This window comes from Gouania willdenowi, unplaced genomic scaffold (genome assembly GCF_900634775.1).
Source record: "Gouania willdenowi unplaced genomic scaffold, fGouWil2.1 scaffold_33_arrow_ctg1, whole genome shotgun sequence".
Taxonomy (NCBI): Eukaryota; Metazoa; Chordata; class Actinopteri; order Blenniiformes; family Gobiesocidae; genus Gouania; species Gouania willdenowi.
In genome coordinates, this window is record NW_021145102.1 from 17,356 (window position 1) to 34,378 (window position 17,023).

Sequence of the window (17,023 nt, forward strand, 5' to 3'; positions counted from 1 at the left end):
AATGATCATCTCCTCTGCTGCACTGTCACACTCTGCTGTGTATTACTGTGCTGTGAGGCCCACAGTGACAGCAAACACACAATCCCTGTACAACAACCTGACAGCTGCTCACTCACACTGACACATCCAACACACACCTTCATACAGTTCACACACTGTTCATCAACTTTTAATAAACCATTCTCTGCAAAACACAGAAGAATTACTAAAAAAAGACAATTTAAAGTTGGAAAGAAATGTAGTTTAATTTTAATTTGCAGTTAAGAAGTTTTCCCTCCACTTATGTTCATTTATTTACCTTGTAAACATCTTCATCAGTCCATTATGATGGTGGTTTATCTGCAGCTAAACATTCCACAGAAATGTTCAGTGATGTTTTATTTCCTGTGAATAAAAACACGTTAAAGTGCGTTGGAGCGATTCCTGTGAACAAGGAAACAGGAAAGTGAGGATAGATCAGCTGAAGGAGTTCTAAAATGATCATTTCCATAGAGTAAAGATGTTCTCCTGTTTATTCCATGGATATGAAGGCTGTTCATCACCTGCTACACTTTCATATGTTCTCTGACTGGGAGCCCTGGACTTCCTCAGGGACACTTTAGGTAGGCCAGCTTAGACTGGAGACCACATGAAGAGACTGCAACAGCTTTGGACATTGGCTGTGACATCATTCCCCAGCACTGACATCCAGTAGGGTTGCCAGGTTGACTATTTTACAGCCTTTTTGTGATTAAGAAATCAACTTTATAAAGCAATGCTGAATAATGACAGGTAAACAGTTCCATCAATGTTGTTATCTAAATCATGTTTTTTGGGGTATTTTTGTGGATTTTCAACATGTTCCATTAGGGGAATAGTCAGCGTTACCTTGCAACCAATCCTGTGTAGGAACAAAGCCCTTTTTTAATTTCTCAAAGGAAGAGAAAAAAGTCTCATATGATACCTGTCTAAAGGATTTATTCTTACATATTTTTTGTATTTAAAAATAAACATTGTTTAAATAAAGACAACTGTGTATTTAATGTGCTGTACAGTAACTGTCCTCTCACTACTGTCCACTCACAATAATTGATAGAATTCTGTCTGAATGTGTGACTGCTTAGAAAAAGTAAACTGATCGATTAAATGTTAAAGTAATGTAATGGTTTAAGTTCTACTTGGAGGAGCAAAGTTATTTTGTAAGCATTGTAAACTTTGAATCTGACAGATTACCAATGTCCTGTGGGGTTCCTCAGGGCTCTGTTCTTGGACCTCTTCTGTTTAGTCTTTATATGCTTCCTTTAGGACAAATTTTACAGAACTGTAAGGTTGATTATCAGAGCTACGCAGATGACACACAACTATATCTATCACTGAACCCAGATGACTATGGTCCCATTGAGGTGTTGTGTGACTGCTTAGAAAAAGTAAACTGCTGGATCAGTGAAAACTTCCTTCAACTAAACCATGACAAGATGGAGGTGATTGTCTTTGGTAACAAGGAAAAGAGGACTGCTGTCAGCAAGTATCTGAGTCTGGATCTTTAAAAGCTGAAGACCAAGTCAAAAACCTTGGTGTTCTGATTGACTCAGATCTGACATTCAGCATCAGATCAAATCTATCACAAAAAACATCTTCTACCACCTAAAGAACATCTCCAGAGTGAAAGGTTTAATGACACAGAAAGATCAGGAGAAACTGGTCCATGCTTTTATTTCCAGCAGACTGGACTATTGTAATGGTCTTCATCAAACATCTACAGCTGCTTCATCAGAACACATTACTCCAGTTTTAAAGTCTTTACACTGGCTCCCAGTCAGCCTCAGAATAGACTTTAAAGTTCTGCTGCTGGTGTATAAATGTGTGAATGGGTTTGGTCCAGAATACATCAGTGAGATGATATCCCAGAGGTGTATTCCATAAAGGAGGGTTAACAAACTCTGAGTTTATCCATAATCTCTGGGTCAACATACCCAGTCTTCAGTGACTATAGTGGCTTAAATCACCTGTAATTAGTCACACTTTTTGGTTGCTTCATCACTTTATTGCTTCAGTGACGTGACGAGTGGTGAATAATATGAATAAAATGTGGCTGCGTTGAGAGTCCTCCTGTTACACTGGCTATAAAGACAGTGACTGTCCCTTAATATTGAATCAATTATATATATTTTTAATGTAATATTGTCGCCAGTCATCTCGACGTCCTAAAAAATGTCATAAAAAAACACTGACGCAGGACGCGAACCCCCATTCCCAAACGTACGTCACAATTCACTACGCCATCATAACTTCATAGATGTGTGATTTACAGATTTAACTGTATAACAATATAAAACAACAATTGAACCTTAAAAGTGGATTTATTCAAATTATCATCTCCTCCTTTATATTATCCACAGGTTTGTATTCAGTGAACTTTACTATAGACGTCAGTAGATGTTTTAATGCAGATCAACCTCTCAGTGACTTTCACTTCATGATCTACATCTACAATGTTATAAAGAAAACAACCGTTTGCACAAAAAAAAAAAAAAGGTAAAGCAACACAACATTAGTAATGATGTGAACACGTCTGTGGTGTGTGATGTTACTAATGTGTTTCTGAGAAAAGTGTTAAGGTTCATTAAAATGTTCAGAAAGGGTGTTCAGGTGGGCGGAGCCCGGTAGAAACCCAGGGTTTGTTTGATAAAACCTGCCAGCGACCAGGTTTAGTTCACGGACAATGTTGCCATGGTAACATACTCAGATAAGAACATACATTTTTTTTATTTATTTATTTATTTATTTATTCAGTTTATTTCCGACATGGTTACATTCACTTTTTTTTTTTTTACATTTTTCTTTCTTTTTTTTTTTTTGTACATGCCGAAAAAGGAGACGAGAAAAGCAGTTTGCTTATCTGGGTCCCGTCCCCTGTTTTACCATCGCAAATTTACATGGGTTTACATGTCTCTCTGGTCAAACATTCTTGAGTTGTTCTGAACAGTCCTTTTTTGTGTATTCTCATCTGTAGTCAGTGTTGTCTTTTTTTTTAATTTTTATTCCTCCTCCTCTCTATCGTTGTTCGTGTTGGCCTGGTTCCCTGCCAGACATTGTTAGCATTCCTCCAGTGCAAGAATAGTTCCTCTTTCGAAGGTGTTTGGAAGTTTTTTTCCCTTTTCATCCATAATGTCACCACTCGGGAATGTCTCTTTTGGACACACAAGGTTAATCCAGCTGTTGTTAGTTCTATTTACAGTGTTGTATTTTCCACTGTTAGATTTAACTTGTATAAACACATTATTATATCTTAGTTCATAAGCAAGGTAGTAATTTTATTGTACAGGAAAACGTGTTTCTAACTGCACATATGACAATAAACACTTTGAATTCAAATTTAATGTAATCCGTAATCACCCCACCACCTAGCAATTGAAATGAATAAATGACAGACCTTTTTTACTCTTGGTTTCCAACCTGGCATGCTCGGTTGGAGAGAGGTTGGAGAGGGCGTTAAGAGAGAGGTCATTTAGGTTAGAGAGAGACCGGAGAGGGTCCCATTCCTCTCTCTAACACTCCCTCTATGTCTGCTTCTTCCCTTGTGTGTTTGCTCCTGTACTCCTTCTGGCTTTTGTCTTGCAGGTCCGTGGGATCCTCAGTGTGGAGTTACAGAGTCTCAACAACTCTGTCTCCACCCTTTCCTCTGCACACACCCAACACAGCATAACGTGGATGGCTGTTCATCATAGGAATGGGATCCACACAAGGTTCCTGCTGCTTAACAGAAGGTTTTCCTTGCCGCCATGATGAATTCATGTTGGGTGTGGGATACATATGTATGTGTATATACGTATATATGCATATGTGTGTATCCATAAAATGAAGAGTCCGTCCTTAAGACTGCTCTGCTGTAAAGTGTCTTGAGATACCATTGGTTATGATTTGGCGCTATACAAATAAAGATTGATTGATTGATTGATAATTCAGTCTCCGTAAAATAATCACAGTGAGTTTTGTTTCCAGTGTTTATATAGATCTGGGTCCATATCCAGGATTACCATCAGTAATGTTGTTGTTTAGGTGGATCCTTCGTATTTTCCCAAGTCTTCCATCGTTTTGATGAGGATTGGTTTTCCGTTCTCTTCTCCCAGTGGTGTGATGTAAATTCTGCAGTTCCTTGTCCACGTCTTTAAAATCTTTCCTCCTTTTTTTATTTGCCGTGCCTTCCATGCGATGCTTGCATTTTTTTTGTCAGGTTTTCATTAATAAAAACCTTTGTTTCCTTCAGCTTTCTTCCTTGCTTCAGTAGTTCTCCTTTGAATTTCATATTTGTGAAGGTTATTTTTACAGCTCTGTTATCATTTTTCTTTGGCAGGAGATGGCAGGAGTTGATGTTGTCAGGGTTCAGGACAATGTCCTTCGACTCCAGGTAGTCAATGACCTGTTGTTCAATCGATTTTGTTTCTTCGTCACTCGCGTAACTCCTGGGTTTTATCTTTAGGCCTGTGATGACATCTTTCTCTCTTTCCTTTTGTTCCAGCTGTTCAACCCTGGCGTTCAACAATTTTATCTCTTCAGCATTTCTTTCATTCTTTGCTTTCAGTACCTTTGCTTCGCTTTGTATGTTTTCCAGGGAGTTTTCCAGCGTCTTTTCCAACGACTTTATCTCGGCAGATAGGTTTCGTAGACCCTCGCGTATCATCTCCTTGACGTCTTCCAAACCCGAATTGGGTTCTGAAGGGCCTCCCTGCGGTTTTTCCACCTTTTTCATTCAGTCTTGGGCCCAATTTTTCAGGCTGTTCAGCTGTAGCCAAGGTCGTGTTATCGGAGCGAATGAAAACACGTCTGCTCTCTCCAAAGACCAGAGATTTTCATCTGGAATGAGATACTCAGAGTTTCCCTCATTTGAGCCTGAACATACTCAGAGTTTGAACATAACCCACTTTATGAAATACCACTCAGGTCTCTGAGATCTATGGACACAGGTCAGATAGTGGAGCCCAGAGCTCACAGTAACCATGGTGATGCTGCTTTTAGTTGTTATGCTGCAAAGAAGTGGAACAAACTGCAGCAGAGCTGAAGTCAGCATCACATGTGAACATTTTTAAATCAAAGTTAAAGACAATTTTTTTCTCTACTGCGTATGATTGAAAGGGAGATTTTTGGTCACGTTGTTAATGTAATGTGTTTGTTGATGATTTTAAATGATTTTACTGATGATTTTAATGTTCTTATTTATTTTAAGATGTTTCACTATTTGATCATGTAAAGCATATTGAGTTGCATTGTGTATGAAATGCACTATACAAATACACTTGCCTTGCCTTACATTTAAGATGTATTTTTTATATTATTTTAAAAAACAAACCTAACCATATTTAATCATAAATTAATCTCTACTCAGCAAATTTCCTCTGGAATCATGAAATGAACAACAGATCAAATCCCTCCATCAAACATTCAGTGTAACACAGACTTTCTATGAACTAAACATCCTGTACGTTCCCTCAGGCTGAAACTACTTTATTTACTGTTTAATCACTATTCTACGTATTTATTCTTCATTGTTTTGTTGATAAAGTTGTAAAAAGTTTGTAGTGAGGTCATTTTTAAGCTCCTACATTTAGAGTGGTTGCCAGGTTGAGTGTTTTCCCTCTGATCTTTAAGGTGTAATACTGCCCTCTACTGACTGTGTTTTGAAACTGTTCATTCATTCATTTGAACCAAACACGTGTGAACAACTGTAGGTTTTGGATCTAGGAGCTGAAAAGTAGTTTTTATGACTAATAGAAGTGTTTGTGGGATTCACAATGTTAGATAAACTAGTTATTGACCAGCTGAGTGGACCAGAGGACTGGGCAACATGAAGTTTCACATGGAGCACTTACTGAAAACTAAACAGATGTGCTAGCAGCTAATGCTAATGCTAACACACAAGCAGAAATGCTAATCTGATAGTTTCACCTGTGCTCATAGCTTTTATCAGTTTTGATCAGACGTTTCCCTCATATGAATCCAAAGAGAAGTTTGCTGAAAGTTTTCTCTACTTCTCCTTCAAACCACCAGAGGACACACACACACACACACACACACACACACACACACACACACACACTGAGTTCCCTCAGAAAGTTTTCCAAAGAACCTGAGAACGATCCAGGGATGTCCTCCATGAGAGGATGTAGATGTTCTCAGATGTTCTTCATGCCTCATGGATGTCTAGTGACTGGCTGCTGGGTGGCTTCACTGCACTCTGTAGCTCCACTAGAGGGCAGCACTGTGCTATATCCACTCCTCTATGTTCAGCCTCTGTGTGGATAAGAAGTGCTGCTTTAAAGAGAGCTATTCTACTACTGAATATGAACAGGAGCTGCTTTCTTCCACACATTCAAACCTGCTTGTACAAATGGAACTTTGGCTGTGGATTCTTCTCGCTGCTTTTTGCTTCGGTAACATACAGACTGTACATGTTTGTCTCTGAAACATTTGAATACATTGATGAACTCTTCATGGTACGCTTTGGATTTCAATGTTAAATTCCTTTGGAGCTGACTGGTCTCTCCTTCTGGATGTTCTGTTCTTCCACAGAGTGTAAAGGAGAGGAGAAAGTCACACAGCCACCAGGAGATGTTATTCTGACTCAAGGACAAACTGCTACACTAAAGTGTACTTTTAGCACCACTAGTTCAGACCCTTATTTGTTCTGGTACAAACAAGAAGTGAACAGTTACCCAAAGTTTATTCTGACACGTTCACGTTATTCAGCAGATAATTCTCCAGAGTTTGTGAAGGACAGATTTGATGCTGAGCTCAAAGACAGCTCTGTTCCTCTGAAGATTCAGGATCTTCATGTGTGTGACTCTGCTGTGTACTACTGTGCTCTGAGGCCCACAGTGACAGGAAACCACCAACGTCTGGACAAAAAGCTTTGGAGTTGTTCTAACAGCATGTTGTTGTTTTTATTTCTCTTTCTTTCTTCCACTAAGATTTCTCTTTTTATTTTCATGTACTCAAGCATATATACTTAGCTTAGTGAGCGTAGCGCTTTTTACTGCAGACAGAAGGCTGAGCCCTGAAGTGAAGGGGTTCAACAAATCAGTGATATACTGAGGGGCCTGACCACGCAACGCACAGAAAGCCAAGACAAAAGATTTAAACTCGATGCAAAGTTTGACTGGAAGCCAATGAAAACTTGATAGAATGGGGGTAATGTGGGATGTTCTGGGTGCACCAATCAAAAGTCTGGCAGCAGCATTTTGTACAATCTGAAGTGTGTTTAGAGTCGACTTGTTGAAACAAGTGAAAACATAATTACAATAATCAATGTGAGACGAGATGAACGCTTGGATGATCATTTCAAGATCTGATTTTGACAAAAATTCTTCACTTTAGAAATAATTCTCAGGTAATAAAACCAGTTTTTGGTCAGTTGACGACAGTGACCCTCCAAAGACATTGACTGATCAAACACAACCCCAAGGCCAAGCTAACATGGTTTTGTTTTTCTCAAATAGATTAAATTAATTATTATTTGTCATGATATTGAATTTAGTCGCAGAGGTTTATTTTGATATGATTCTATTGTAATAACAGTCGTAATCGAGTACGTATTTATAATAATGGTTTCACAGTTTACTCTGGGAATTATAAATATCTGTAGTTTGATTTATTGTTGTATTTGTGTATCCATTAAAAAAGGATGGCATGGTTGGTCTTATTTAGCAGAGTTTGTCATAATGTAAATTAAAACTTCATGAGTTTTAAATGTAGATTTGAAGGTTTTGTGTTGATTGTTAAATAAAAATATTATCTGACCAAATCTCATGTTTTCTCTCTTTATGAGTTATTATAGAATTAAATCAACTTTTTCCAACTGAACCTATTTAACTCACTGATGCTTCATGTTTGAAATGTTTTTATTTTTGTCAACAACTTGAAATCTGAGGTGAGCTGCTGCACAACGTGCTGCGAGCGTTATCACTGATCCATTTGTCCTAAACTGAAGTTATTTAAGTTTTAGAAGTTGGAGAAGCATTTTGATGCACATGTAAACAATACAATAACATTTAAAGGTAAGATTCACATGCACTCAGACAGACTATTGTGTAAATGTACATCTGATATCAATGTTGATTAAAAATAAATGCTCCTATTAGTTATACAAGTTATTTTTGTCCTTGTTTTATTCTTTGTCTGTAATAATCATTTTATTTTGCTTCTATTTGTTTTAGATATGTTGATTTGCTGTTTCACTTTACAGTGCAGAGATGTGGGTCATATGGAAGTACACCTCAATATGTGCAGCCGTGCCCAATGTCTACCTACCTCTACTGAACCTATCCTAGTCACTACTTCTCCTTCACAACCTGCTTCAACAGATGCACCAGTTCCCTCCACTCTTTCACCTACAGTATGATCTAAAATGGTCAAATATCTTCACTGTAGCCTCTTATTATTCTGAATAAATGTCCCTACACGTATCCAAAAGAAACACACAACACCATCACCTTCAGGAGGAACCTGGTAGACTACGCTCCTCTCATCATCAATGGTGACCTGGTGGAGAAAGTATCATCCTTCAGGTTCCTGGGTGTTCACATCCAGGAGGAGCTCTCCTGGGCCACCACCAGACCATCATCTCTGACCCCTCCCACCCATCCTCTCTGACCCCTCCCACCCTGGTCTCCTCAGAAGGAGATACAGATCAATCAAAGCTCCACCTCCAGAATGGCAAACAGTTTGTATCCCTGGACCATGAGAACCCTGAACATAAAATAACCTTTTTCCTCCCATGACTCAGACTACATGTCATGTTCTGTTAGTTATTTAGCCTTAAGGTTCTCTTTTAGTTATTCTGTGTCTTTGTTTATTTGGTTTTCAGTCTGGTCATGTTTAACTCTTGTCTGTGTTTCAGGTATTCCTACTTGTGGCTCCACCCCCCAGTGATGTCTATGTGCTTGGTTGGTGCCTGATTAGCTCCCTCATGTTTCCACCCAGGTGTGGGCCATTCCCATTAAAGCTTCCCTCACTATTTAGCTGAGTGCTTGGACACAGTATGACTGTGGGATCATTGTGTGATGTTGTCAGGTTGTCTGGTCCTGTTCCCCTTTTGGATTTAACTTTTGTTTTTTGAGAATAAAACTTGGACTGGTTCCAGGAACGTTATGCTTTGATCCTTCCTCCTTCTCTCTCTGCATTTGTGTCCACACTGAACCGTAACACTACATGTGCAATAATCCACATCAAAGTGTAATACACTGAGTTATATTTATTTATCTCCTAACTGGTCACTTTATATTTTTATATTGTGTGTATGGTAATGTGTATAGTTTGCTGAGTAGTTTTTTAGTATTACATATTTATGTCTTTCCTTTTCCAGTATTTTATTTATTTGTGTGTTTTATGTCATTCTTGGAGATCACCTTAATATTGTACATATGTATAATGACAATAAAAGCTTCTATTCTAAAAGGGAGTTTTTTCTCCACTGTAGCTGATGCTTGTTTATGTGGAATTGTTGTTTTTTCTTAATTTTATATTTTGTAATGAGAACTATGATGTGATTTTTTCTTTTAGTTATCTTTTTATAAATACAGTTGAATTGAAATTAAATTAAATAAAGACAAAACAGATGTCTTTAAGTTTCATCATGTTTACAGCTCATTGTATTTGTTTAATATTGTTTTATGTTGATCTTACATAACTTAATGTGTACTTTTTTTAACATGACTAAATATTGCCTTTTGTCAACCACTGATTTGTGTCTTTAGTTATCAAATTCTTATCCATATTACTTAATTATAACTTAAATAATACTGGTTTGATACTTTGGAACGAAATTGTAGAAGGATTTTTGTAACATTTACTGTTAGTGCTCGCCAAGGTAAGTTTTAGTTGTTCTAATGTAAATGTATTTGTATCTGGCATTGTATACTTAATAGGTTAATAATAATATGCCTATTCACAACTGTAACACAATGAACATTTGTGTATATTTTACTGATGTCATTAATATTAGATTTATGATATATATATATATATATATATATATATATATATATATCAATAACTATGTTCCTTGATGTCTACTGTTACCAGATCTGAGCTATAAGCTGTGATTATCAAGTCATGTGATTCTGCATATGGTTAATTATTTCTAGTGTAATGTTAATGCCATTGTGCATAAATTATGAGCACATGAGACACCATCCTAGTAAAACCTTAAAATTGCAATTTTTTTTAAAATTACAGAAAACGTAAAACATCAACACAAATTGTCTAATATAACGTTTTGATATTGTTTCATAAAACAATTAGCTCTGGACTGTAATAATTACTTTAATCACAAAAAATAATATATTTACATATATATAGATACTATACATAACTGTGACACAGTTATCATAAAACTTAATGAAATATTTGACCTTCATGTGTTGTACTTAAAGTTTGAAGGTATTAATAATGCTGTGAATCTTTAAACATTGAATTTATCCTACATTTATCTTCATCTTAAGGTTAAAACAAAGAGGTTGTGATAGGACTGCAGCACAAATGAAACCATTGTGTTTCTTGAGGAAATCATTCACGAAATGCTGATCAATTTATATGTTGTTGATGTTACCCAACATGGCTATGCTATCGGTTTGATTTTGTTTGGTTTTTTCATTTCCTGATGTCACTTCTGGAGCTGAGTGTGGAGGTTCTGAGTGTGGAGGTTCTGAGTGTGGAGGTTCTGAGTGTGGAGGTTCTGAGTGTGGAGGTTCTGAGTGTGGAGGTTCTGAGTGTGGAGGTTCTGAGTGTGGAGGTTCTGCAGCTGGACCCTCTTGAAAAAGTCTGGTTTTCTAACTAAAGTTGAGCTGCAGTACAAGCAGTGGTAGTGGTTGTGAAGCTCTTGAATTTAATTATTATAGTCAGTCTTTGCTGGTAGATTTTCCTGAATCATTGTTCGTTCATTTGATTTGCTGTTTTTAAAAATATGATGCACTGATCCCACGATATATAAAAAGAGTCTGAAAGGTGTGACAACATGTCCTGGCCTTCACTAGTATTTTTTAAACTTAAATGAATGAAAAATCTGGATCATGTATGATTTTCTAAAACCCTTTTGTCAGGATCTGAGAAAAACCCAGATGTCAAAGTACAGAAATCTATCAGGTAAGAAGACAAGAACGACCAACACAAGAAGGACGTGAAACAAACCATGTCCTAGGAGAATGTGTTCAGACTTTACCTTAATAATTACCAGCTCTGTTAAAGTGTGACTCCAGGTGTTTCCTACATTTGTTCAGCTTTGTTGGCTGAAACAAAGTTGAGCTGCAAAATGGACAATGAACCAGTTTGAAGCATGTCCTGCTTTGTCCCAATTCTGGCAAGATTTGTCCATCCTGGATTGTTATATGTACCTTCAAAAGAGAGAAAGAAACTGTCATAAATCTACAAACTATAAAAATGACTAAAAATAACAATAGACAAAAAAACTTTATTTAGTTTAATGTCACAGTGAGTTTTATTTATTAAATATTAAATGTCATGCTTTAGTCGACGTTGGCTCTAACACATTTAATTTCAATTCTGTTTAGTTTAAGGGCTGCAGTCCACACACACACACACACACACACACACACACACGCACACACACACACACACACACACACACACACACACACACACACACTGAGTTCCCTCAGAAAGTTTTCCAAAGAACCTGAGAACAATGCAGGGATTTCCTCCATTAGAGGATGTAGATGTTCTCAGATGTTCTTCATGTCTCATGGATGTCTAGTGACTGGCTGCTGGGTGGCTTCACTGCACTCTGTAGCTCCACTAGAGGGCAGCACTGTGCTATATCCACTCCTCTATGTTCAGCCTCTGTGTGGATAAGAAGTGCTGCTTTAAAGAGAGCTATTCTACTACTGAATATGAACAGGAGCTGCTTTCTTCCACACATTCAAACCTGCTTGTACAAATGGAACTTTGGCTGTGGATTCTTCTCGCTGCTTTTTGCTTCGGTAACATACAGACTGTACATGTTTGTCTCTGAAACATTTGAATACATTGATGAACTCTTCATGGTACGCTTTGGATTTCAATGTTAAATTCCTTTGGAGCTGACTGGTCTCTCCTTCTGGATGTTCTGTTCTTCCACAGAGTGTAAAGGAGAGGAGAGAGTCACACAGCCACCAGGAGATGTTATTCTGACTCAAGGACAAACTGCTACACTAAAGTGTACTTTTAGCACCACTGACTCAAACCCTTATTTGTTCTGGTACAAACAAGAAGTGAACAGTTACCCAAAGTTTATTCTGACACGTTCACTTCATTCAGCAGATAATTCTCCAGAGTTTGTGAAGGACAGATTTGATGCTGAGCTCAAAGACAGCTCTGTTCCTCTGATGATTCAGGATCTTCATGTGTGTGACTCTGCTGTGTACTACTGTGCTCTGAGGCCCACAGTGACAGGAAACCACCAACGTCTGGACAAAAAGCTTTGGAGCATATGTATGTATGTATGTATGTATGTATGTATGTATGTATGTATGTATGCATACAGCATGTATGAACAATAACATCCATTAAAAGAAAATGTAGGTTTACATTCACTTTGTTCCTTCTTGTTTTGTACATTTAAGCAAAATCACACTAGATGTTGTGCTGAAATATCAGTACTGGTGTGATTCAGTCGTAGACAGTGTTTGGAATAACGGCGTTTAAAATAACAGTGTGTGTGTGTGTGTGTGTGTGTGTGTGTGTGTGTGTGTGTGTGTGTGTGTGTGTGAGTCTACCTTTGTCCATCTAAACCATGTGAAAGGCATAAAACAAGAATCACATCTTATTATACGTAGGCACTGTTACAGAGCTCTGCTTATCAGAGTTTTTGGTATGAGACCTTGAGCAGAGACTGTTTGTTGCTGGCACTGTGAATACAGCACAATCTGTCTGTACTGTGGGTAATCTAATCTAACATGACTCAGCAAAGGACCAACGTCTCTGTTCAAAAGTACAACAATATAATGCAGTGATTGTGTATAAACACATGACAAATTGTACACATGAACACATTTGATGATATGATGATTAACGTAATAATTGCCATAACACTTTCCTGTTGGTTTCACATGTTAAAGTGACATCATGAGGAGGAGGGACTTCCTGTACAAAAGGACAGAAGCTGGTTGTCAGCATGAGAAAGAAGTCAGAGTTTCCAACAGTTTAGTTTGAGCACTGCTCAGCTTGTTTGTTTGGGACATGATGGTTTTAGTCTCACTACTGCTTCTCCACATATTCACGGGTAAGTCCAGTTCATCTCTGCACATCTGCTCATTATTGCTGCTTCAAAGTTAGCAAAGGCCTTAAAGTGAAACATACCAACTTAAAGAGTTTTCTCTGTTCCTGTAGAAATCATGTGTGAAGAACTCAAAGCAGTCAGCACTGAAGTGAACACTTTAACAGGAGACACACTGACTCTGTCCTACAATTACAACAAAATATCACCTGGAGATTATTTTTACTGGTACAAACAAGATCCTGGAAAAGCACCAGAATTTCTTATTTCTCACACAGGATCAGGAGTTGTGATTAAAGCTGCTGTTGATGGACTGAAGATCAATGTGAAGACAAACCAACTCCAAATGATCATCTCCTCTGCTGCACTGTCACACTCTGCTGTGTATTACTGTGCTGTGAGGCCCACAGTGACAGCAAACACACAATCCCTGTACAACAACCTGACAGCTGCTCACTCACACTGACACATCCAACACACACCTTCATACAGTTCACACACTGTTCATCAACTTTTAATAAACCATTCTCTGCAAAACACAGAATAATTACTAAAAAAAGACAATTTAAAGTTGGAAAGAATTTAATTAAATTTTGTTCTTAAATTATTTGCATTTTGTTTTAAATAAAACATATTTAAACAGTTCTTTTTTTATTGAGAAAAGGTACAGATTATATACATTTATTCTCTAGTTGACAGAAGTATGAAGTACTTTTCTCTCCTTCCTCCATCTATTTATCTCTAGATCTAATAAAGGCTCCTTGAGCTTTGTGAAGATATATTTCATCAAGCTTGTTTTGCAAAATTTTTAAATTTGGTATGTCTGCTTCCAAAGGTGCCGCTTTATTACATGTATTATTAATTTCTTTCTTTAGGTTGACTTCACTTATTTTATTTTCCCATAAGTAATAGAAAATTCCCTTATTTTGAAAATTCCCTTATTTTGAAAATTCCCTTATTTTGAACTTCAACAATTCCCAACGAGAAACGTAAGATTCTACTGAGTCATTTTTCATAACTTCTGATATAAAAGTTCTAATTCTATCACAAAAAGTCTGATAATTCAATAAATTCACATTGAATTTCCAATAGTTTCTGTTTCTGGGATTAAAGTTTGTAGGTTTGAGTGTCAGTTTAATTTCACAATGGTCTGTGAGAGGAGCTGCTGAGATGCTACATTCAGACACACATGATAACATAGAGCAAGAAATGAACCAGAAATCTAATCTTGATGGAATGGATCTGTTGGGTTTATGCCAAGTATACTGTTTGTTTTCTAGAAAATTGAAGCTCCAGGGATTTATTAAGTTTAAATTGCTCCATAAATTAGCAATAACAGGATTAGAAGAGTTTTTTTGATGAACTTTTGAGGGAAATCTATCGAGGCGTTCGTTATCAACCATATTATAATCCCCCCATAATTATATTTGCTGAAGGAAATTTAATTTGAAGATCCCCAATTAACTTTTCATTTTGGAGCAAGTTATTGAAACCATAGACATTAACCAGGAAATGATGGAGATCATTGATATTAACCACAGTAATAAGCCAATGTCCAGTGTTACTAAAGTTTGAAGTTATGACTTTTCCAGGAGAATTTAAAAGAGAAATGCTAAGCTGGCAGATTTATTAGAGCCATGGTTGAATATTATTTTGTCACCCCATTGGTTTTTACAAAATGTCTCGTCTGTTGATATTGAATGAGTTTCTTGTAAGAAAATAAAATCAGCTTTTTTCCTCTTACAAAAAAGAAAGTTTGCTTTTCTTTTGACAACGTCTCTTAAGCCCCTGACATTGAGTGACATACAACAAAAAGGAACATTCATCAGAAAACAACAACTTAACTACAACTGGAAAAGAGACGAGTATAGAACCTATGGAATAAACGATTTACGGTAAAATGTAACGTCCTGTCAAATTCTGTAATGATGAACCATCCACAACTTTATAAATGTTGGAACTAAATAAAACCTTTATGAATTAGTTTTTTGTTGTCATCTGAACCTCAAACATCAGATATTTAGGAAATACGTTTTCCATCAATGTATCCCTCACCACCTCTGTAATAGGCCCTCCGTCCCTCACCTCTGGCTTGTGATCACGGTCAGTTTTGCAGAGATCCTCGATGACGGTGATGTGCAGATGGGCGACCGTGGCTCAGGTGGTAGTGGGTCGTCTTCTGATCGAGAGGTTGGGGGTTCGATCCCAGTACCTGACGATGTGTCGAAGTGTCCTTGGGCAAGACACTGAACCCTAAGTTGCTCCCAGTGGTCGACTAGCACCTTGCATGGCAGTCCTGTACCACTGGTGTGTGAATGTGAGAGAGAATGGGTGAATGAGCTGATGTGTAAAGTGCTTTGAGACTGTTACAGTGGTGATAAAGCGCTATATAAATCAAGTCCATTTACCATTTACCATTTACTTCACCAAATGGCCACAGGCGGGAGACTGGATACTTCACCCGGAAGTGGTGGAACGGGTTTGGCAGACCTTCGGCAAGGCAACAGTAGACCTGTTTGCATCCAAAGAATCCACGCATTGCCCCCAATGGTTCAGTCTTGCGAACGACACGTCTCCCCTGGGCCTGGATGCACTGGCACACGATAGGCCCAGATCTCTGCTGTACACATTTCCACCGTTTCCCCTGATCTTTCCTACGCTACTCCGTGTCTCTCACGAGGGGCATCAATTGATACTGATAGCCCCATTTTGGCCAGCCAGGACCTGTTTCCGCTGCTGCGCAGGCTCTGCTGCAGCTTGCCGAGGCGCCTGCCGTCCCGGAGGGACCTCCTGTCCCAGTACGGGGGGAAGAGCTTGCACCCCAATCCCGATATTCTCCGGTTATGGGTGTGGCTGCTGCAGGGCCAGGGGTCTCGTTCTCTGAGGACAGTGGCGATATAGGCCGTACTATTGCCAGTGCCCGGGCACCATCCACACGTCGGCTGTATACCAGAAGATGGAGGTTCTTTGATAGGTGGAGTCGGAGCAGGGGTCTTGACTCTGTCCAATGCCCGCTGCTGTCCGTATTGGAGTTTTTACAGGACCTCTTCAACCAGGGTCACTCACCGTCGACCCTTAGGGTGTATGTTGCCGCAATTTCTTGCTTGCATCATGGTTTTCAGGGCCGTTTAGTTGGCAGAGACACTACGGTGTCAGCTTTTTTGAAGGGTACCCGTCGCCTCCGTCTTTCCACTCGACCGGTGGCTCCATCATGGGACCTGTCCCTAGTCCTGAAGTCCCTGCGGGTCCCTCCATTCGAGCCCTTGGACCAGGTTGATTTGAAGTGGCTGTCGTTAAAAACAGCATTTCTATTGGCTATGGCCTCAGGTAAGCGCATTGGGGAGCTGCAGGCCATGTCAATTCATGAGACATGTTGTAGGTGGAACGCTGACGGCTCCGGAGTGACACTATGGCCTAATGCCTCTTTTCTCCCCAAGGTACTTACTACTACTACCACTGTGCGCCCACTCCAGCTGGCGCGCTTTGGGTCTACAGCTTCGCCCGAACCTCTGTGTCTCTGTGTCCTGTTCGTGCTCTTGAATTATACATACGTGCCACAGCGGGAATACGCAAAACCGAGAACTTGTTTGTCTGCTATGCCGGTCCGCGCTTGGGTCGGACCCTGTCGAAACAACGCCTTTCCCATTGGGTTGTAGACGTAATCGAACGGGCTTATCTCTCACGGGGGCATTCTCTACCGGATAGTGTGAGGTGCCACTCGACTCGTGGTATGACCACCTCATGGGCGGCATTGACCGGTGTTCCCCTGGACGTCATTTG

The 17,023-nt window shown here is 38.8% G+C and overlaps 1 gene segment (V, D, J or C); it reads left to right on the top strand.

Annotated features, from left to right (window-relative positions):
- The first annotated feature begins 11,926 nt into the window (after nt 1-11,926).
- On the top strand, nt 11,927-13,512 carry LOC114459732 (T cell receptor alpha variable 38-2/delta variable 8-like). The segment is given in 4 exon segments: nt 11,927-11,969; nt 12,109-12,459; nt 13,086-13,249; nt 13,357-13,512. Coding segments are annotated over 3 exon segments (405 nt in total).
- Nucleotides 13,513-17,023: the final 3,511 nt, after the last annotated feature.